This window comes from Amblyomma mixtum, chromosome 1 (genome assembly GCF_055824585.1).
Source record: "Amblyomma mixtum isolate Tamu chromosome 1, ASM5582458v1, whole genome shotgun sequence".
In the NCBI taxonomy this organism is placed as follows: Eukaryota; Metazoa; Arthropoda; class Arachnida; order Ixodida; family Ixodidae; genus Amblyomma; species Amblyomma mixtum.
In genome coordinates this window covers 319,951,543-319,973,093 of record NC_143012.1, presented here as the reverse complement: position 1 = coordinate 319,973,093, position 21,551 = coordinate 319,951,543, and the positions used below count along the sequence as shown (strand labels likewise).

Below are 21,551 nucleotides of genomic sequence, written 5' to 3'. Positions count from 1 at the left end.
GAGAGTCTCTGGGAAAGTATACAATTGAAGATGCATATGTCATCTGTCGGGATCTCAGTTGCAAGCTGGCCTCCAACTTGACTTGCACATGTAAGCTATGTGCAAGGAAACGTTGTGCGGCAAACAGTTGCTCATGATTTTAGTATGAATGTCATTGAAAAACTGACGCCACACTGAGGTCGGCCAGTGGCAGTATATATAGGCAAAAAACATATATATTGTCTGAAATGGCGGTGCTGCGCAAGTCCTACAGCCCCTTGATGATATCATATTTTTCTTGACACCGCTGAGATTTTCTGTACCATCTGCGAGTGCACAAACTAACACATGCCACAGGCTTTTTCTCGTAATGGGACAGATAATGCTTTGGCATTAAGAGATGTAACGAGAACCAGCTGCCAAAAAATGGCGTTTGAAGTCGGCATTATAACTCGAGGCGTTCGAAGATTTATTATTACTGTCAAAAAACATAGTTAAGACATCATGTTTTTTGTTATGACATTATTTTTTAGTTCAACTCAGCCTTCGAAGACAGCACTGCCTCTGCCCCATAAGTCGTAATATTTTGAATGTATGGGCGTTTATGCATGCAGCGCTACCACACGTCTACCTTGTCCAGGCCGCAGCGGTCGGGATGGAACCCACATCCTCGAGATCAGTATGCCGAGCATCCTATCCACTATACATGTTGAGAACACTAAGAACATGTTGAGACTTGTCCAGCTCGAGCAGCAAACACGAGTCAGGTGCGGTACCACAATGTGCACTGGCAGCATGGATGACAGTGCACACCCTGGCTGCTCTCGGTTTTGCGGTACATGCTCGCACAGTGCGCATAAACCTTTCCAATAAGAGCTCCCTGGGATTCACCATAACGTTCACAGGACTGCTCTGTGCACCTTGTGCTAACGCATGAAAATGGCAGCGGACCGGTTGCAAGCCCAGAGAGGAGGAGTTCCGACATCTCTCTCGGTTGAAAGAAAGGTGACCGTGTTTACAAACAAACCACGGTTTTCAGCATGCAGTTCCGACTGGAGGTGAAAAGTAGGCTAAGCGCCCATAGGAATACATGGAAGCAAAAGTTTTCAAAGCAGTTTTTCGATCTCGCAGTGCAGCTGTGATGTCGTCCCTTCGTGCAGAACAACCAAGTCATCCTAGAACAGGCTCTAAAAGTATGTAGCGTCATATCGAAGGTGATGTATATTTAAAACATCTACTCGTGGGAATGACTCCTGGCTGCGGGTATGGATGGAAGCACGGCCCATAGAAACACATGCAAGCAAAACTCAGAAATATTTCTCTCATTTCACGGTGTACTCATGGAGGCAGCTGCTTGTTATGAGTTGGCGAATGCTTTGAAGATGAGTGTGACTAAGCGTGCTACTTCATTTCGAAGCAATCTTTCCAAAACACCACGATAAACGTGTTTTGTAAAGCCGTACATACTCCAAAAGGCACTCTCTCGGCTGGGTGATTCCCTAAATCGCGCAAGCTTCTCGTGTAGTCCTAGGATGAATTTGGTTGATCTGCACAAAGAGAGGACATCACAGGTGCACTGCGAAATCAAAAAACTGTGAAGACTGTTGCTTCCATGTATTCCTACGGGTGCTAAGCCTACTTTTCACCCCTAAGTTTTTCACCGGTCATTCCAGCTGGCAAAAGCAGCGCCACCGCATCTTGCTTACGTCACAGATCGGTGTTGGTCTATATGTCATGCGATACTGCGGAAGCCAACTGTGCTTATGATGAGCACGCGGTCACCTAGCTAGAAAGAGAAGTGCAACTGACATGCAGGCGAGAGCACTCAAAAGTAGCATGCCTCGCAGCGAGCGGCATTCTGTACACAAAGATGTGGGTGGAGAAGCAGCGCAACAGGCTGCCACCAGAGGGGCTTTAGGTGCGCTGCGTTAGGGGTGATACACAACGATGCTCCCTTAACAAAAGAAAGCAACATTCTCTGTAATGCGTGCAAGGGCCCGTCAATACTGGGTTGTGCCAGCCATCGGACGTCACCTGCATTCTGCTCAAAAAAGTTTCTTTACTCACTCACGCTGCCCCCATCATTCACAAGGGCTGTGGAAGTCACCCCCCAGTTGATGGGGCACTGAAATTCAAGTTGGCTGATACAGACCCATTACCGCATCCTACTGACAAACTTGCTAAACAATTTTCCAGCAGCGCTTCGGAACCAGGACAGGTAAAGAGAGGGGTCCCGAAGTGCTGTTGAAAAATTATACCAACTAGCCCAATCTGTCATTCTTTTTCAGCAAACTTGCTACTTTCACTGAAAACGGAGCTCTGGCCAACTAGAGAAGACAAATGAAGCATAGGCATCGCCACCACACACCGTTTCCACAAAGAAGCAGCAATGCGTTTTTGTTTTTGATACCAGGTCTATGGTAGAGCATACTGCCAGCCAGTCGTGGTCCCAGATTACGGTGTGCTTGATGCCCTTGACATTCCACCAAGATCACGAGCTTGAATGAAGTGGCCAGAAAAGAACTCCATTTCGAACGCCAAGTTTCTCACCAATAACTACGTTTTTTGCTGCCAAACAAACCTCAATAAAGCCATAAAAATATGAATGATCGAATATTACTACAGAAAGAAATTCAATGCACTAATTCTCAATGTGCTTTTTTGGAGAGCTGTCACACAACCTTTTTGCCTTGCTTTTCATCATACAGACCACACGACATAACAAGAATCAGTGCAGTTATTTTGGCAGCAATTTTTTTACCTTGAAAACACTTACAGTGGGGCCCTGATGCTTCTTACTGCTACCATTTCTGTAGAGGCATTCCAGCAGCAGATAGATTGCTCACTTTTTCCACTGGAACCATTCCGACATGAGGCTACATGCATTTGTGCATTTATCACGACAGAAAAGTAAACATTAAATGCCATTTTATTTATCAATTTTACCTCCTTTTTCAGAACATATAGTACTGCACTGCCTGCCTATTTCTTATACAAAAGAGCAAAAGCAAAGAATACTCAACGGCAATATATGAAAAATGTAGCTAACCCTGGCAGCAACACCTTCATGCTCCTTTTGGCACAAAATGCTACGGAAGAAATGCAAAATGTAGGGGTGTGCGAATAGTACTCTCTCCAAACTGCATCACAAACGAATAGTGTAGCTAAAAACCAAATCAAATACGAATCGAATAGTGGTAGGACCAAATCGAACACGAATTGAATATCAGTACTAATATTCGCTATTTGTGGGAACATTCATACAAAACGAGCAATCGTGCGAAACACTGAGGCACCAGAGGTGAATATGGTTCTATTAGTTTAAATCTTATCAAGTTAAAGCTATAGCTGCTAAAAGATGCAGCAGTAATCTCCATTAACGGGTCACATAACTCTCAGACCATCAAGTTATAGCTACAGGAAAATTACAATTTGCTTGGCTTGGTCGAAGGCTCTTTCTCAAAGAAATCACCCCAAAAAAAGTTCAGCATCAGGTTGCAGGAAGCTGCATACCCATTAAAAAACCGGGTGGATACCCGGCGGCACTAGAAATACACCGCAGGAAATGAGAGACTAGTGGCACCTACATAAAGCTATGGCCTCCGAGATCAACGTCAGGGTAGGGTTTTCCTGAATTTGCAGGAATCCTGCCGCGTCGTCCAGTATGGCCAGCGCCAGACAGCACCGTGGCGCTGAACCCTTCATCGCATTCGTACTTTCTGCGGACGGATGGCGCATGGCGTCGGTGTGGACTGTTTTCAGAACATTCGTTGAAGAAAAATATGGCAGGCGTCATTTGAACCTCCTGACATTATTAAAAAAGTTCAGAACATATTTGATTCCTTTCAAAGAATTTTGAAAATACACTATTTGATTCATTCGAATAATTAAATAGGAAATATTTGATGCGCTATTGGAAAGTTTTGAATATTTGCACACCCCTAGCAAAACTGCAAGCAGCAGACTAGAATAAATGTATAGACATGCAGTTTCACTTAACAAATCCATCAGTTACGCAGAAATAGTATGCCATGCCACAGAAAAAAATTGTCACATCTGCAACCATGAAAGAGGTACAAACACCAACATCACAATATAGCAGAAAAGAAATAAAGATTTGTACCAGTTTACAGCATCGATGCCTTTTACTCTGTTAACAAGCTATTAAAGAACATTGCTTGAAAATGTTATACAAACTGCACAAAGAAATTTATTGCTTGTTCACGAGTGACTTATGTGTCGACGTGTACAACGGAGCAGAACAGAGGCAGTACAGCAAAAGCTACTAGCCAGAACGAACTCTCGCGACATGTGGCAATATGCCAGAATCGCCACATTCAGTTCTTGCCAACACTGCCAACTACTGAGATATCTGCACTTACACCCCGTATGCACATACCAAGGTACAAAAGTATATAATCTCAAAAGAATAAACAAAAACAAAACATGTAGCTATACATCAATTTCACAAGCTGACCTGCTGCATGGGCTTCAAGTTCGGTGAAACCTACGCAAAAGAAGAAAAACGAGAAGATCAGTGCCGTTCTGCTCGGACACACGAAGGATGCTACCATGCAAGATAATCACAACCGCGCAAGTTCCGCACTTTCCTTTGAGCAGCCACTTACCTCAAATGGGCAGGCAGTGCTGCTGGTAATGTCATCCACCTTGAGCCCATCTGCAATCTCAACCAGTGTGAGACCTTTCTTCCCGCACACCTCAAACACACACTGAAAAAGATCAAGGAAACACAGTAACCCTGGTGAACCCTCAAGCTCCCGAACTGAATACAGAAATTTTTTCTTCAACAGCTACAGCTAGGGAACTAAGATGGAGGTGGCAAAAATTTTATTCAAAATGCCCAGGCTGGTGCCTAAGCAACATGCCTAAACAACCCTTGCTTAGTTCGTCATGGACATGTCAAGCAGTTAGGTACCTCCGCATTAATATCAACCCCATAGACTTCCTAATGACTAACAGAGAAGAAGAGGGAGCTGCCATTCAAGGTCTACCAGCAACAGGCTGAGGAAGATACAGGAAGAAAAGAAGCTTGAGGACAACTGCTTCACAAGCAAGTGTTTCTCACACATCACGTACCATTGTGGCACAACCAAAAAGAATTGAAAACAGAAGTATTCAGCCTGTTCTTCAAACAACTGTGTATAAAAAATAAAACATTACCCTAATGGTAAATTCACATCCCAGCATTCGGCATCAAGAACGAGCGAACTTCACCACAGCCTAAATGCTGCAGCGCTCACACTTGATGTGCTAACAACAGCACAACCACAAGGCTGTACAAAGTATTCTGATGGCAGAATATTTACATTCATTTTCATTTTTATCTCCAACACATATTATAGCTTATCACAAACAGCCCAAAAAAAAAATTAAGTGATGATCAATGCAATTCATCCAGCAGAGTATGCGCCAGCGTTAGCGTCAACGCCTGGATGCAGCAGCTGCTGCTGCTGACGTGTTTAGACTGCGTGAGTGGGTGGTGTGATCCATACCACCAATCACCATGTGACATGCTGCATCCCCTCTACACCCTCCCCACACCCATCGCTTCATCCTCTCACATCTCCACCTTCCTCTTCCCTCCGTTCTCTTCCTTGAAAGTGGAGAGGGGAGTCTCTCTTCCAACTTTGCTTCCTCTCCACAGAGGCTTGACACGCTAATGATGGATGATTTTTGCGATAATGCGTGTTCTAATGCTAATGCATTAGGAGCATTTGCAGACAGAAAACTCGTGAGGGTTACCTTTTCGGTGATAATGAGGTCGACGCAGCGCTCTCCAGTGAGAGGCAATGTGCACTCCTTCTTGATCTTGGGCTTGCCACCCTTGGCCACATGCTCCATTGTGACAACAATTCTAGTGCCAGCTGCTTTGCTTGACACCAGGTCCATAGCACCTCCCATGCCCTTCACCATTTTCCCCTGCAATGCGGAGGACGTTCACCACCGTGAAACACTATGGTGACCAACCTTGCATGCCAGATGGTAGGGAATAAAAATCGAGAAACATCAATGAGTCCTATATTCTGAATCACCTAGGTGAGTAAGTGGTGCCAAAAAAGGTCAGTAATCTGTTTGTAAATTGCTTCCAGTAAGAAAATGTCAATTTGCGTACCATTTACCTGGTTCGCTCGCGTCGGTGGTCACTTTCCTGTATGAATGGCTGCAACAGCAAACTTCCGGCAACCTCCAAAGCGTGTGTCACACCATAATCCGAAACTACCAAACCATTGGCTATTCTGTTTGCTGCTACTCAGCTGGGCCGCATGCAAGGGCAGCGTTTTATTACCTTGTATCTCTATTTGCCTCTGACAGCTCTGGCTCTACAACTGTATCATTCCGTGTTTAATGCTTTGAGCTGCGGGAGCACTGTCATGCCATCAATTGAGGAACTACATAAAGAGGGTCTGGGGAGAGGGCGTGCAGGGGGGTGGGGGGTACATGTCGACTTATATTTAATGTCACCTTTTTTTTTGGCCAGCGAGGGGCGAAGTTGCGGGGGATGATTTATATGCAACAAAATACTGTGTACATTCCACGTTCTGACCTTAGTACACTTTTTTCAGGAAGTGTTCGCGAAATCTCCATGTAATTTTCTCAGCTCCTTTTTTGAAGCCCATATATACACAGATGGTCATTCTCTACTTTACATTCGTAGATCACTGGGAGTCCTCATACCCCTCCTGACGCAGTGGTGCAGGTCAAGCGATGTGCCATTGCCCTGCGATGGCAGATGCTCTCAGCGGTGGGCCTTGTGTAGCCCAGGTTGCTCTTCCCGAGTGGCCAATCGCTAATTTAACTGCCACCTGCCATGGTGGGCAGTATGCTCACTAACCGATGTGGAGGTTGTGATGTCACCGCAAGGTCACATGACCTAGACGGCACCCCCTGCCTCCTAGGTTGCTCTCTGGGCACCACCTGCCAGAGCCATGCTCGTGATTCTTTGCTCACAACGCCGACAATGCCGACACCGAATTTCCTGGACAACGGAGCCTTTTATGCTGTCACGTTAAAAGATAGCATAAGAACGGACAAAAAGTGCTCAGTGTAGCCTTTCGCCTTTGAGAAGCATGCAGCGAAACGAAGACTATAATCGGCAACCGGTGGACTGCATTCGGTCAAAGTTTAATTTTTCCCGTCGCCTCCTCATGTTAGAAAATGAAAAAACAAAACAAACAAAAAAATGGTGTTACAGAAGCAAACTAGATGGCGCAGCTTGTCCAGAAGCGCTGTCTTGAATTTTTGGCTGCAGGAATTTTTGGCGGCCTATGAAGTGATAAGGAGAGAAACTGTGAGCCACTGCCCTGGTGGCCGTTTCATACACAGCCACCAGTTGTGAGGCCCAGGTTGCTCTTCCCGAGCTCCCGTAAGGCTCATGCACAGCGCCACGGTGAGAAGGTGGCCACGTGCCGTGGTGGCCAGGTTGTGATGATGTCATGAGGTCATGTGACCTCTCTCGACCAATCAGGAAATTTCGTGACAAAGAAGCCAGACATTTTTTGTGAAACGACAACCTAAATTAATATTATGTTCCTCCTCTCCCCCTAAACTCAATACAATCTGAGGCACCAGAATAAAAAGAAATCCGGTGGGGTGTATGCCCCGCACCATTTCGCCCACATACTTGGGCACACCCAATGAGTAGGCTTGCCCAGATTCCCTGCCCTGCGTTAAAAAGGGGAGGGACGGCTAAGAACGAGCAGCAAGGTGTCACCCTAATCAGTTGCTAGCAGCCGTTCTTAAAAATTACTTGTAAATTATAGGTAGGGCTCTTCATTTACATATTCCTGAAAAAATCAGGTAAAACCCAATTTTTTCCCGATTTCTGGAACAACGGTGCCCGTGGAACTACTCTGCCCCCAGTTGGCGTGCAGGCAAGAGGCGGCCGACAGACAGAGTATCTAGACTGCAGGTCCCATGGTGCCATCTTGCTCGAAAATCTTCACAGAATGGTACTGCACTCCAAAACGAAACGCCTCAGACAAAGACAAAAACCAGTTGACGTGATGGAAACTAGGAGCCCTACTAGATCAATTCCAGAAGCGGCTGCTGAGTCAGTCATTTGACAACTACCGACCTCTCTTGATTTATATGACCAATGTGTAACTCGCATCGTGAGGAGTTTAACCAGCACTGCTGGAAGCAAGCCCCTTCTAATACAGGTGTTGAAGGCATGGACTATTGGCACGACAAAACTGTGCGCTACCCTGGGCTAGCAAATGCCGCGCTGACATTGTTGTGCCTAGTTAATGGCAGCTGTGATGTTGAAAGAATGTTCTCTCAGCTGAGATATCTCCAAAGATATCTCCAAAGGTCTCGTATGGAAATCGAAATGCTGCACACGCAGATCATTATGTATGCTAAACACGGACGTGCAAAACGCCAATGACCAGCTTGTGTGAGTAAAATGCTTCATGTCCAAAATTGATTTAAACTCTTTACTGCCAGTAATTATTAATTACCAAAAAAACGCCAAATTCTGGAATATTTTCTTGATAACTCCGATTTTTCCTTGCTTATCAACCTAGAACATAGCCCCAATTGTTACCCTCAGATTAAAAAAAAATAAAACCAAATAAATTATTATAGCTCATCAAATTCACACTAAAAAAAAGTTTCAGAATGTTTCCATGAAAAACCCAATTTCTCTCTATTGTCAAGTTGAAAAATAGCTCCCCGATTTTTACCCTCCAAATTTGAAAAAATATAAAACCCGAAAACAAAGAACCCTAATTATGTGGGGTCTATGCAGAGCTTTTAAATTTGACTCGAATACTTACAAAGACCACCTCTACAGATTTGCTGCATTACAATACGACCATCAAACCCTTTTCAAGGTCCCTTTAAGCACTAAAGAGCAGCTCACCGGGATCATCCAGTTAGCAAGGTCACCATACTGCGAAACTTCCATTGCACCAAGCATTGTAAGGTCTATGTGGCCCCTGAAATTAAAAAAAGGAATGCGAGCAAAATAGGCTCAGTTAACCTCAATGTTAACTAAGCAAGAAAAATTTCGGAAAAAAAAGAAAATTTATATTCCTCTTTCTGAAGCAACAATTTCAAAACATTATAACTTTTATGATAGGCAGGATACTAATTTTAGCCTTATACATGCCTTGAAGTCAAGAAAAACCGATGGCATGTATATTAGCAAGTTCCATGCAGCAAAATTTCTTAAAAGGTATCAAGAAAAAGTTAAATATATCACAAAAGGCCACAAGCACTTTTTTTAAAATTAAATGACATACAGTGAAACCTCATTATAATGAACATGGACCTTATGAATCACTGGCTATATCGAACTTCTCCTATATATTTTTAACAAACAAATACATTTCTTGATTCATATATTGAATATGATTTTACTATAAAACGGATGTATCAAACTGCCGAGCGCCAAACTTTGTCTGCTTGCATGATAGGCAGCAGGTTTGCCTCACTACACGGGTGACTGCTGGTGCTGCGGCAAGCATTCACACCATGCTTCACACTTTTATCTCGCATCTGCCAACAGCGCCACAGAAAATATAGTGGCGAGAAAAGCTGGTAGCCAGGCGGTCGACACCTGTTTGTGTCTCTCGCTGCCGTCGATAGTACCCCAGAAACAGCGACATGGTCGGCTGTTGCAGCTTTCCAGTAGCAATTCTCTGCTCATGCCGACTGTCACGGAGCGGAGGTGGTGAAAACGGCGACTGCTTTCACCCTGATGTTCAATTTTTTACACGACACTGCTGTAGTGCAAGGAAGCCACCCTAGCTGGTGTTTGACCTGCCACCGCCACATGCTGCAGTGCTGTGCAGCGAAAAAAACCTAACTGGAGTTTGTCGCCTGATTTTTTGCAGCCTCCACAATCACACACCAGCGGCTTCGAAACGGTGCTAAAACTGCGGAAAAGGTCTTTCCCAGCTGCCACTGTTTCACTGGCTAAATTTCACTCCTCCGGCATGAGTTTCTGGTGACATTTTATACTACAAATTTTGGCTATAACAAACTATTGTACGATTTTTCATAGTTCGCCATAATGAGGTTCCACTGTATTTAGAATCAGCATAGAAAAATACACATTCCCTGAAGATTTGATAACTGTGACTTCATTAGTAAGCATTTTTTTCAAAGACCCTCTTAACCCCTAAAGGAGCACTATGTTGGCCTCCTTAAACCTGTTCCTATCTTCACCAGGAAAAGCAGTGAACAACACATTATTTTTATTCTAAAGCCAGTGTTACCCAGCCCCATGCAAAAGATGCGGTAGTGGGAATGTGTCGCCTTGTAAATGCAAATGTGACTGCAAAGAAACTACACATTTTTTACCCTCGAATCATTGCAAATGACTCATCACTGCCAAAGTAAGATGCTCCAGGTAGTGCAGTGACAGTCTCCTTCCCAGCATTGATCAAGTCAGCATCCACCTCCTCCTCTGTGGGATATGGACCCTGAAGAAGGAACATTTAGGTGATCTTATAGTATGGCACACTGCCAGCAACAGTGTACAAGAAGTTTTACATATTCGAACAAGGGAATCTGCGAACAGTGACTGCATATATATATGCTGCCTGCCCGCACCTCCATATAAACAAGTAAAAGCTCAATAACAAAACTGGACATACTAAATTTCACAGCACCTCAAACACAACAGCAACACTGCAACATGCAAAGATAAGTGCTCTAAACATAGTTTGGTACTCAAATCCAGGGTTCGACGGAAACCCGTCTGGTCGGGAAAATTCATGGCGGGAAATAACAAGCGCCGACCAAGCGTTAAACACAAACAAAAACAAAAAAGAGATGTTTTGGCTCCGCTACGGGAGCCTTGTTCAGAATGACAAATCATTAAACACAAACAAAAACAAAAAAGAGACGTTTTGGCTCCGCTACAGGAGCCTTGTTCACAATGACTTGTGAACAAGGCTCCCATGGCGGAGCCAAAACGTCTCTTTTTTGTTTTTGTTTGTGTTTAACGATTGGTCGGCGCTTGTTATTTCCCGCCATAGTTTGGTACTAATTCACCATAACTAAAGGTGCAAGAGCACTAATTTACACAGTGTCTCTCAACGCCATTAAGACATGCTATGATATGGTATGGCATGTGGGATTTAACATCCCAAAGATGAGCCTGAGCTACAATCCATGGGCTACAAGCCGTTGTGAAGGGCTCTGGACTGATTGTGACCACATGAGGTGCATTAATGTTAGCTGAAATTGCACAGAACAACTGCTTATGAGTTTTGCCTCCATCGAAATGCAGCCAATGTGGCCACGACTGTCCCGTGACATCATGCTCAATAACTGAACACCTGAGCAACTCTTCAACCACAGTGGGTCACTGCCAAGAGACACATCCCGGTAGGCTCAGTAAGCAAAAAAGGGCAGCAGACCACCAACCACCACATAAAAATCTTCTGTGGCGGCTCAGGTGGTAACAAAATGGGCTTTAACAAACACAATCTGCTTTATGACAGAAGCCAACAGCCACAGAAACCAAGGGGCACAGGGGATTTTTTTTTAATTAATTTATTTATTTTTGTGGTGTTGATCAATTTAGAATATGTCATCGCTTAAAGCTAATTGATTAGAAAAGCAGAAGAAAAAACAACCACATGCCGCCGGTGGGATCCGAACCCACGACCTCCGAATTACGCGTCCGGTGCTCTACCTCTGAGCTATGGCGACAGCTGTCAAACCTTCTGCTTTCGGGGGTATTTATGTTTACAAGTAACCTAACCTTGAGAGTGTTTGCTTAACAATCTGCTTTAGTCTCCCAAAATCTTCTCAGTTTCATAAAATGAGGTTTGGGATGACTGAACTTTCTGTTGTCTTCTAACAATGCCATTTTGAGCAACATCTATCCACAAAAAACAACAAAAAAACAACTACAGTACACATCGCTTTGCTTTGAGCATACAGATTCCTTTTCTAATTGTTAAGCAAGCTTAACTGCAGTGCTGCAAGCCCACCTATGGCGGAGCAGGCTATTTTTAAAGGAAGAAATGCAGGTGTTTGCATGCTTTGCAACACAAAACATATAAAAGCAGTTCTAGTGTGGATCCAATGTGCTCCCATTAAGTGCAAGTATGCACATTCAGCACTGTCTATGTTTTGCAGACAGCAATGGCAATGGCTCGGTGAAGTGCAACGTGCGAAAACCAACCAGCTTGACAAATAGGATGAGGGTCCACTGCCAGTGAATGTGTGCACATTTCAGAGAACACTAAAGAGCACGATATGCTTCAACACCATTCAGGGGCAACTATAACACACAGAGCGTGATATGCTTCAATACCATTCAGGGGCAACTATAACACATCAGTATTATTAAATTTTATGAGATGAAGTAAAGGAAAACTATAGGTCTACTGAACAAGCATTGATGATTTACACATGCTTTTTGATTACAAACACAAAGTACAGACTTCAACCTCAGCCTCCTAATACCAAGTATTTCAAGTCCAAAAGGTGTAGGCAGGTGACATCTGCTTTCAATATTTCCATACTTTATATCAGCTGGAGGAAAGAAGCAGCAAACCAGCTGCATGCCCAACACCAGCGGTACATACAAATGATTTGCTGAAGTGTTGTAACATGTGAACAGCACAAAAAATTTGGAACATATTCTAATGTAAATGGCTTAATTTTTGCAAAGACCTAATTTAAACATTTTTCGCTAACAGCATGCAAGCGGCAAAAATTGGTCCCACGAATAATTTTGTCAGGACGACAATTTATGGTTCCATGAAAGAATTCTCTCTGAAATTGGTGCAGTGTCATTATGTGCAACTAAAAGCAGAAAATAAGACGGCTGCCTCCCGAGGGCACGTGCATAACCAAACAGCTTGCACCATCATTTCTAGGCCTCTCTACTCATCACGGCTGACTCGTTCTGCAGGCGCTGAAAGGGAAGCCTCCAAAGGGCCATCCTTCTTACGCATTCCCCTATATGTTTGTTTGCTTGTTTTTTCCTCACATTCAGTCTCTTTCTGGGAAATGTCCAGAACCCAGCAATGAGCACAAAAGTCACAAGAGCTTTTGATGACATTTACGAGTCAGATTTTGTACCGAGCGTTCTAAGCTTACAAGGAAAGGGGATGTTCAGGTCCTAGGTGAAGCTGCAAAATTCAGCAGGCAATCGAATTACTACCGAAAACGTCCTTCCTTCAAAACAAGATTCATTAGTGTGTTTTCTCTCAGCGTACTAATCGCTTCCTTCCAAGACAGGTGCCACGTAGGTGGGTCACGAAGTAGCACTGAGCCATGTTCTTGCTTTCTTGCACCGCGGTGGCTGTTAGCAAAAAAGTCATTTACAGCACAAAGTGAAGTGCAGGATATGAACCTCAGTGAGCCATGCACCCTCTGCATAAAGTTCAGCACTTACTACACCAAGGATTCCATTTTCACTGTGCAGCACAACATGAACTCCTTTGGGAATGTAGTTGCTCGCAAGCACAGGGATGCCGATGCCAAGGTTGACTTGGTGGAACTGAAGTCAAGGGTCTGCTTCCTCAAATGCAATGTTATCAGTACAAATGCCAAGATGAGATGGACTGGATAAATTGAAAAATGGACCACCAAGTCTGACACGCTAACTGCTGCAAAATGCAGACAGTCAACAGGTAGCCATAATGAAGGCAGGGAATCCCATGCAGACAAGTCCTGTCAATCCTCTGCTAAAAGGATACCATACATGCCATCCTGGAATTCCAATGCCGCCCTTCGAATGATGCGACTTCTCATATCGTCCTTCCCGCCAGCACCCTGTGCTTTCTCTCTGAGTTTCCTTTTCTGCAAAACAATGTTACCAGTATGAACAGCATGAGCAGCACTCAGCGTCTTGGCCAGGGCGCGTAAGTAAACAAAAGATAAAATTACACAGCTGCCTTATGAACACTTCTTGCCGCAGATGGATCATCAGCACAAGAGACCATTTTTCCATGTAATCTGGCACATGCTGTCAGTGTCTGTTAGCAGAGTATGGACACAACACTCTTTTGATGTCCATTTTTTTGTTTGCTTAAACTCTGCACACTCTCTAAAATACATGATGCTAAGGACTGCTCTCAAAACTTAACAATGTTCTAGTGAAAGAACAATGTTTATGGCAGGAAATGAAAGCCAAAGCAAAAATAGTGACACTGAAGAAGGATGGATAGCTGGGCGAGTTTGTAATAATTCATCGTGGGGGGTACAGCGCTTCGTCCTTCGTCTTGTTCGCGCTGTACCCCCTAAGATGGATAGTAGTGACATGGGTACCATTCACCAACAATGCTGCAGCTTTTAAGTGCACTGAGAAGCTAACCACCACTCTTATCATGAAAGTCGGTCAGCTAAAGCTTAAACTAGAAAATGAGCTTGCAAGAGATACCTCGATCCTCTTTTCAAAGCTCTTGCCCTGGTAGATGGCATCCACATATATACTTGGAATGTGAATGTGGTCGGGAGGCAAGGCACCAATCTCACAAACTTCTTCCACCTGGATGGAAGGAAAGAGGCAGGCAGAAGATGGAGTGTGTTTCCTCAACTGCATTTGTGCACTGTGAACAAAACCCATAGATCACAAGTGCCACACGTGGATACATCTAAATCTCTTTTCAATGGGAAAAAAAGAAGAAGGAATAAAAGAAAGAAAGGACTAACCTCTGCTATTGTGTACTTTGCTGCCTTGCACATAACTGGATTAAAGTTTGACGCTGTTTTCCTAAGAAAGAAAGAACACAAAAGGAGCTCAAATGGAAACAAGAAGGATGGCAAAACAGTAAAATAGGTCAATAAAACCTTGCACAGGCAGTCGCAAACTGTTTAACACTGTTGTGAAAATTTTGCAAGCACCTCTGTCCAAACAAATCTCCGTCCAAACAACTTCAAATAACTCCGTGACAGTAAGGCTTCATATGTTCAAAACTGCACTAATTTCTCACATCAATACCCTGCCATATGTAATAAAAACTTATCAGCAAGCCAAATAGTTGCTCACTACCCGGCCCACCTACGTCACATGACCATAGATTATCTATACTCTCACAGGGGAACATTCTCATTGGAGAAGCCACAGGCCTGAATTTCATTCACTTATCGAGGATAACCAAACAGGGGGCTTTCAATTATAGAGTAATACATTGATGAAAATGGACTCCACTGACAACACGTGACTATGCCAGCAAGAGACAACTACGACCCAAACCCACGAAACAGTTTGGTTTGGTGTTTATTTCTTTAAAAAAATTTTTATTTCAGCCCTACATACAGCCATCTCTACAAAGAACAGAAAGGAAAAAAAACGACATTTTTTTAATATAACACTACAAACTAATACATAGCTCTGAGAATTGATTAATATGTACTGTCGCGATCACAATATTGCGGGACGTCGGAAAGCGTGGCAGAACTGTGTTCCGCGCCATCTAACAGCGCAGCCTCGCTCCTTCTCCCCCTTTCAGGCTTTTCTGTACTGTCACTCCTAGCACGCGCGCAGCACGTAGATCGCCGCTGGCGCCAGGTGCAGCTTTGGAATCTAGCCAGCATCTGGCTCAGCCGCTGATGAATGAAGCAGATAGCGTGTCGCTATCGCGGTGCAGCGACTCTTGATAGGGGAGAGGGAGCGTGCAATTATGTTTTCTCTGTTTTTGTTTATCCTAGCATTCGGGGTTTGTTCCCACTTAAGCGTGTGCATGCTGGAAACAGAGGGCTACGCCTGTGAAGACCATGCACACGAATAAAAAAAATTCGAGGGCCATCTTACGTTATGACTCGGCAAATTCACGCACTAAAACAAACTACTCGTCATTGCAAGTCCCCTCCCCTTTCCCCGGAGTCGATCCTCCGCGAAAGCGGCAACTATCTGCTTCACCCATCGCAGCGCCAGCGGCACCTGGCGCTCGTTCTGATCTTCATGCGCCGCGCGTAAGGTAGTAGTGAGGTTACAGACATGCCCGAGCAGAAAGAACGAGCAGGAGTGCGCCGTTAGATGGAGCAGAACGCAGTTTTGCCACGCTTTCCGACGTCCCGCAATATTGTGATCGCGACAGTACAAAGCAGTACACTGTCATGAGTGGTTCAGGGCATCTGAATAGGGAGCACCACAGGGTGTTGACGACTGATATTGGTAAGCCAATAATGCAACAGCATCTGCTGGACCATCGCTTCAGCTTTTTCCGCTCCTGAACACAGCACACCCAAGGCCCCAGCAGAATGACGATGACAAACGCACCGTGTCAGTATGACAAGACAACAGAAGAGTACTTTACCGAAAGACAATGTTGCCAGCCTTGTCTGCCTTCCATGCTTTAACAAGGGCGAAATCTCCCGTGATTGCATGCTCCATGATGTAGTTCTTGCCGTTGAACACCTGGTGCTGAGAAGTCAAGAACAATACATTTTGTTACCATTTAGCAGAGCCATAGTTCTCACATTTGACACTTCAAGCGTGAAAGTTAAAATTAATATAGCTCAGCAGAGATTTGCAATGTGTCAGTGAACCAGGCCCGTGGCCTTGCTGACATCCAAATACATATGCCTCATTCCCAACAGTATAAAAGTCATAAGCCATAACAGGTTGCTCGTTAAAATTACAAATTTACAAAGGTCACTACACAGGCTCATTTGTTAACGCGTCAATTATGCAACCAACCCACCCAAAAGCCCGTTTTACTTATTAGCTTTACTTTTCCTTTTTAAAGCAGTGCTTAGTAACATACATGGGCGTCCGGAAGGGGGGGCAAGGGGGGGGCGGTTGCCCCCCCCCCTGGAATTACGGATATTATTTATGCACTAGTAGTTCCTTCTTGGTGATAACCTACCACCGCCCCAATCCCCGGACATCGGGTGCACCCCCCTGGAAAAAGTTCTGCGGACGCCCTTGGTAACATAACACACAACTGTATGCATTTAAAAAATGTCCATAATTACTATAACATATTCTATCTAGTTGGCAACCTTGCATTGCAGAGATTTGTGTCATCTGTTTAGCTGACATTTATTCCATCTCTTGTAACACAAATATTGCCTTGTTTTTCTGTGTTTGTCATGTTCTCAGTGTCGTCACGCAGTGTCTTATTTTTCTCCTCACTGTTTCTGTGTCCTTGCTCATCATCCCTTCTCTTTTCAGGAGAGGGCATAGCGCTTCTGCCAGCCTGCTCTTTTCCAGATTTCCTGTCCGACTATAATTGTCGCGCTAAGTAATGAGAACAATAGCAATAGTTTTTGACTGGCACTATAATCCGTTTCATACATCAGGTGCAACGCTGTGAAAGATACAGAAGTAGACCGCATGAAAAAATAAAGGCGGGAGTGTTATTCCGCACTTGTTTTGTAGACGAGTGGTCTAAGGCATGTGAAAGTGACAGGTTGACATCAGCAACAAGAGCACAATTAATCAAGCTCATGACAAATTTATCATGTAATAGGCCTGCAAGCAAAGCATGTATTATTTTTCACTCCCCACAAGGAACGCACTACTTTTTAATCGCAGTTGTAGGCAGTACAAACAAGAGCGCTAGCTTTGACCGCACTGCACCTGATGTATGAAACTGAGTATAGCTTAAAAGTTTGCTAATAGAAAATTTCAAAGCCAAGGTACCCCCGTTGTCTGGATTCTCTGCATGTATGGACACCTTTGAACCATCATTAACAGGACACCCAGCTCATAACATGCTTCAATTTAATTTCAAGGCGAAAAGCTCAAAAGTGCTGCCCCTCATGTCGAAGAACTTCACGACATCAGTTTACCTGATACACAGTATGCTGGCTGCAATATTGTGCTACATTCAGCAAGCGGTACTACTACTACTATCAGGGATTGATCTACTTCCAACAAGCTATCTGACGCCAGCACTGTGCTGATATGTCAACTGTTTGCAAAGCCATGCAGACACCTGCGGTATTTGCCTAAGCACCTCTTAGCACCACAATCAACTCAGTGTTTTTTGTAAACAAACAGAAACTGCTTGCAAACAAATAGTGCCAGAAATAATTCACATGAGGTCACATTTCCTGATTACTGGCAAACTATCTAGTCATTCATGCAGAGAAAACTAAACTTGAAAATTTATCATAGGAACCACTCTCAACTATGCAGGTAGTACAAACCTCTATGGTAAGTCTTTTCGCTGCCTTTATTCTCCATAGTACTGTTCAATTAACAGAAAAAAACAACCGTTAACTAACCACACATTACGTCACAATAATTTCAATTCATATTTTACTTTGTGATTCAACCCAGAGATGCTCCTACTCAGCTCCATGCTTAATTTACTACATTGTTGCAGGGCAACAGTCTGTAGTATCAGAGCGCTGCTAAATTCGCAGGGCGATCAGAACTCAACAGCACAATTTGGTGGCATTCATCATACGAGCAAGGAGAAACCTGACCACACAACACAATCGGTTTTACATAGTCAATGCAGCTGCAACAGTCAATAATGAAGCTGAGTGATGGGCTGACTCACCTCTCTGGGCTCGCTTTTGATGGCCACATTGCCATTCGAGTCGTATCTAATGGGTGCCCCACCCTTGTGGATGAGCGTACCATATGCAGTCGGCGTGAAAAAAGCCGGTATGCCAGCACCACCAGCTCGCAACCTCTCAGCCAGAGTTCCCTAAGGCATTAAAAGAATGCATTTCGTGCTCATGTACCTATATGTTCATGCCCCACAGTGGCAAATGGCAAGAAATATTGCATCAACAACGGCAAAAGCACATAGAAACATGCATGCATTCCACAGTTATCAGAGTGAAAAAAGAAAACAGATCCTGCGAGACTGCAGACCCAAAAAGGTGCACAGTTGTAGTCATTCAAGAAAGCAGTTAAACTTACTTGTGGTACAAATTCGAGCTCAAGCTCCCCAGACAAGTACTGCCGCTCAAACTCTGCATTTTCTCCCACATATGACGAGATCATCCGTTTGACCTATTGAAAAGGCAAGAAAATTATGACCATTTTGTGTGCACTCAAACGTAACCAAACAACCGTAAAGACAGTGCAGCGGGCCAGGTTCTAGCATATGGTTTTCAATCTGCAGCAAAAGATATCTGTCTCCAAAATTGTGAAAAGTACTCTGAACAATTGCTGCAGGTAAGTGCTGAAATTGAAAGTGGGTGTTAGAGGACTCAACACTCAGTCTCAAGGTCTACAAAACTCACAAAAACATGCAGATGCAGCAGCTTTTTATACTAACAACTACATCCTCAATGAGCATTAGAGAGATTTACTGTATACCTTAATATAACTTTTCAGCATGACTATAAAAAAAAAAAATGAACACGCATGAGCAGTAAGAACAATTCCCTGCACGCAACAAGAAACTGAAGTATTTACTGTTGCCAAAAGAGCAAAGGTACAACTGCAACAGCAGCCTGCAGCATGCCAAGAAGAGAAGCAGATAAAGAAAATGGACGAAGATACTTAGCAGTCACTGCTGCCCCATTTTACAAAGTGATGAATGAAAAAAAAATTTCGCACACCAAACCGAAGACTGAGTTTGGGTGCTAGAATACTTTGTTTCATTAATTTCATTTTTCTTTTTCTTTGGGTAACCAGGACTGACTGAAAGTAATGACCCACTACTAGAGGCAAGCTGAAACCAGACAGGAACTTTCTTTGCTGCCCAAGGCTCACTTTGCGAGTTGAGTTTGTTTCCCTTTTTTCTCCTTTGGCACTACTAAGACAGCCTAAAGTAATGACGCACACAAAGACTGCTGAACCCAGACGGGAGCTTTCTTGTGACAGCATGCATTTGGCTGCTTGCCAGGGTCCCTGCAGCGTTGCTGAAGCAAACTGCTGAGTTCAAAGACTACACGAGAGCTTCCAAGGCTATCTGCAGCTGATAGTCCATTCATGTGGAACTCAAGTGGCATCCTTTGCAGACACTCCAATGAAATTCATATTTAATATTTTTTTTTTACATCTACAGAGGTGCAAAGACAGGCTTGACCGATAGCAAGAAACTACACAGGGTCAAAGAAAATAAAGTGCGCAATGAATACATGATAACTGTTAAAGAAACACTGTCGTTTCACAAAGCTACACTTTGAGAATAACACCGTGTATCTAGAACAGAGGCTCAAACAAGCATCCAGAGCTTAGGAAAACATGTCTTTCAAACCTGCCGTGTGTTGAGGAGTATTCCAAGACCAAAGCCATCCACACCAGCATTGTTGCTGACTACAACCAGATCCTTGACATTTGTCTTTGATAGTGCAGCAATCAGGTTTTCAGGGATTCCACAGAGACCAAAACCTGCGAAAGAACAGCGCCCATGGAATGTTCTGGCGTTACGCAGTAAAAGGTAGTGTTTAAACTGAAGCCTGAAACTGGGCATTAAACTAAAGAACACATACACACAGATTTGTTGCGGTGTTGTTCTTTTCTTTCTTTATTGGACGATTCATTATAGTTTCTAGAGTATGCACATTTTGAGAATTCTTATGCTGGTTGCTCTGAGGACTATTACTTGCCCTTAGCAACAAGGAAATATTTGGAATCGTGTAGACTTCTTTTTCGCTGCATTTGCTTCGCATCTTAAATTTTACGTGTCGTGTCCACTTTGTATATACTACGCCAGAAGAATTTCGTGCGAAGTAACCACTTCCTCAGTTCTGTGGAAGTGTACTAACTGCAGCATGTATGAAGTTGTGGCACCGTGATAACTCGTTTCTACTTCGCTTAGCACGAAATGTTTACACACAGTGCTGGCCACTGCTGCGTCCAGAGCTATATTTAGCGCTGCCCACTGACGTGCAGGAAAAGTTTGTTTTTTTTTTTTTTTTTAACAAACGCGCCGCAGAAGTGTTTTACTGACCTCCGACGAGCAGTTTAGATCCACTTTTGATTTCCTTGATCGCGTCTTCGGCAGAGTTGTAAAACTCGGCCTTCAAGCTGGACGTCGTACTGATACTCCTCTGTTCGCGCGAGACAAACAAGATTTTAGTCACGCAAAACTACACACAAAAATAGGAGGGAGGGAGGGGGGATATGCCATATTTCTACGGGTTATTTAACTGGTCCATCAAGCACAGAAAGTTTGTGCGCCGTGGTTAATAGGATGCACCTCACGTACTCACGTGTGAGCATCACCAGCAACATGCAACTCGAGACGACAGTAAACAAGACATACCGCGGCCAGCTGCTTTCCCCTCCCGAGCAAAGAGGGAGCGCACACTTTGCTCAGAAATATCCTGGTGGCCATCCCTGATGATGTCGGCCGAATCCTAGCTAACTAACACGAAAATCAACGGCACTGCTGAGTCCCTTCGCATACGCACATATCAACAACCTCCCTCGCCCAATCCGGCGATCATCCGACCAGCCGACAGAGACTGGTTGGCGCACACGCGCATACTGGCGGAATTTTTTTTTCCTCATCTAGATGGCGCGCCCCCAGCTTTGATCCCCACGTAACCGTACGTAACCTCTGCGGCAAAATGCTGGAGAAAAATGCAATCTTCGGCATTATAATAGCGTTCAAGACCTGCCCAAATAATAATAATAATAAAAAAATTGTCAGGTGCTAGAAACGAAACCGAAAACACAGCAGCGTTTACGATGAGCGCGGGAAGAGAATTTTCGC

At 44.0% G+C, this 21,551-nt stretch overlaps 1 protein-coding gene across 1 annotated transcript; it reads right to left on the bottom strand.

The window, feature by feature from the left end:
- Positions 1–2,890: 2,890 nt before the first annotated feature.
- LOC149372651 (succinyl-CoA:3-ketoacid coenzyme A transferase 1, mitochondrial-like) lies at positions 2,891–21,327 on the bottom strand. Its single transcript, XM_089567211.1, has 15 exons — positions 21,099–21,327; positions 20,784–20,883; positions 20,088–20,221; positions 18,800–18,892; positions 18,432–18,581; positions 16,233–16,339; positions 14,626–14,686; positions 14,354–14,461; positions 13,671–13,773; positions 13,367–13,461; positions 10,309–10,430; positions 8,864–8,939; positions 5,743–5,919; positions 4,608–4,709; positions 2,891–4,486 (listed from the first exon to the last, which is right to left on the bottom strand). Exons 1-15 carry the CDS (start codon positions 21,168–21,170, stop codon positions 4,445–4,447), a joined length of 1,542 nt encoding a protein of 513 aa, XP_089423337.1. The 5' UTR covers positions 21,171–21,327; the 3' UTR covers positions 2,891–4,444.
- Between the last annotated feature and the right edge of the window lie 224 nt (positions 21,328–21,551).

Excerpts from the sequence above, each read along its gene's own strand:
- LOC149372651 (XM_089567211.1), bottom strand. The coding sequence starts at position 21,170 with ATGGCCACCAGGATATTTCTGAGCAAAGTGTGCGCTCCCTCTTTGCTC. Across the intron at positions 20,222-20,783 it reads ATCTAAACTGCTCGTCGGAG|GTTTTGGTCTCTGTGGAATC; the intron begins GTCAGTAAAACA and ends GTTCTTTCGCAG. Across the intron at positions 10,431-13,366 it reads AAAATGGAATCCTTGGTGTA|GGTCCATATCCCACAGAGGA; the intron begins GTAAGTGCTGAA and ends TTCCTTCTTCAG.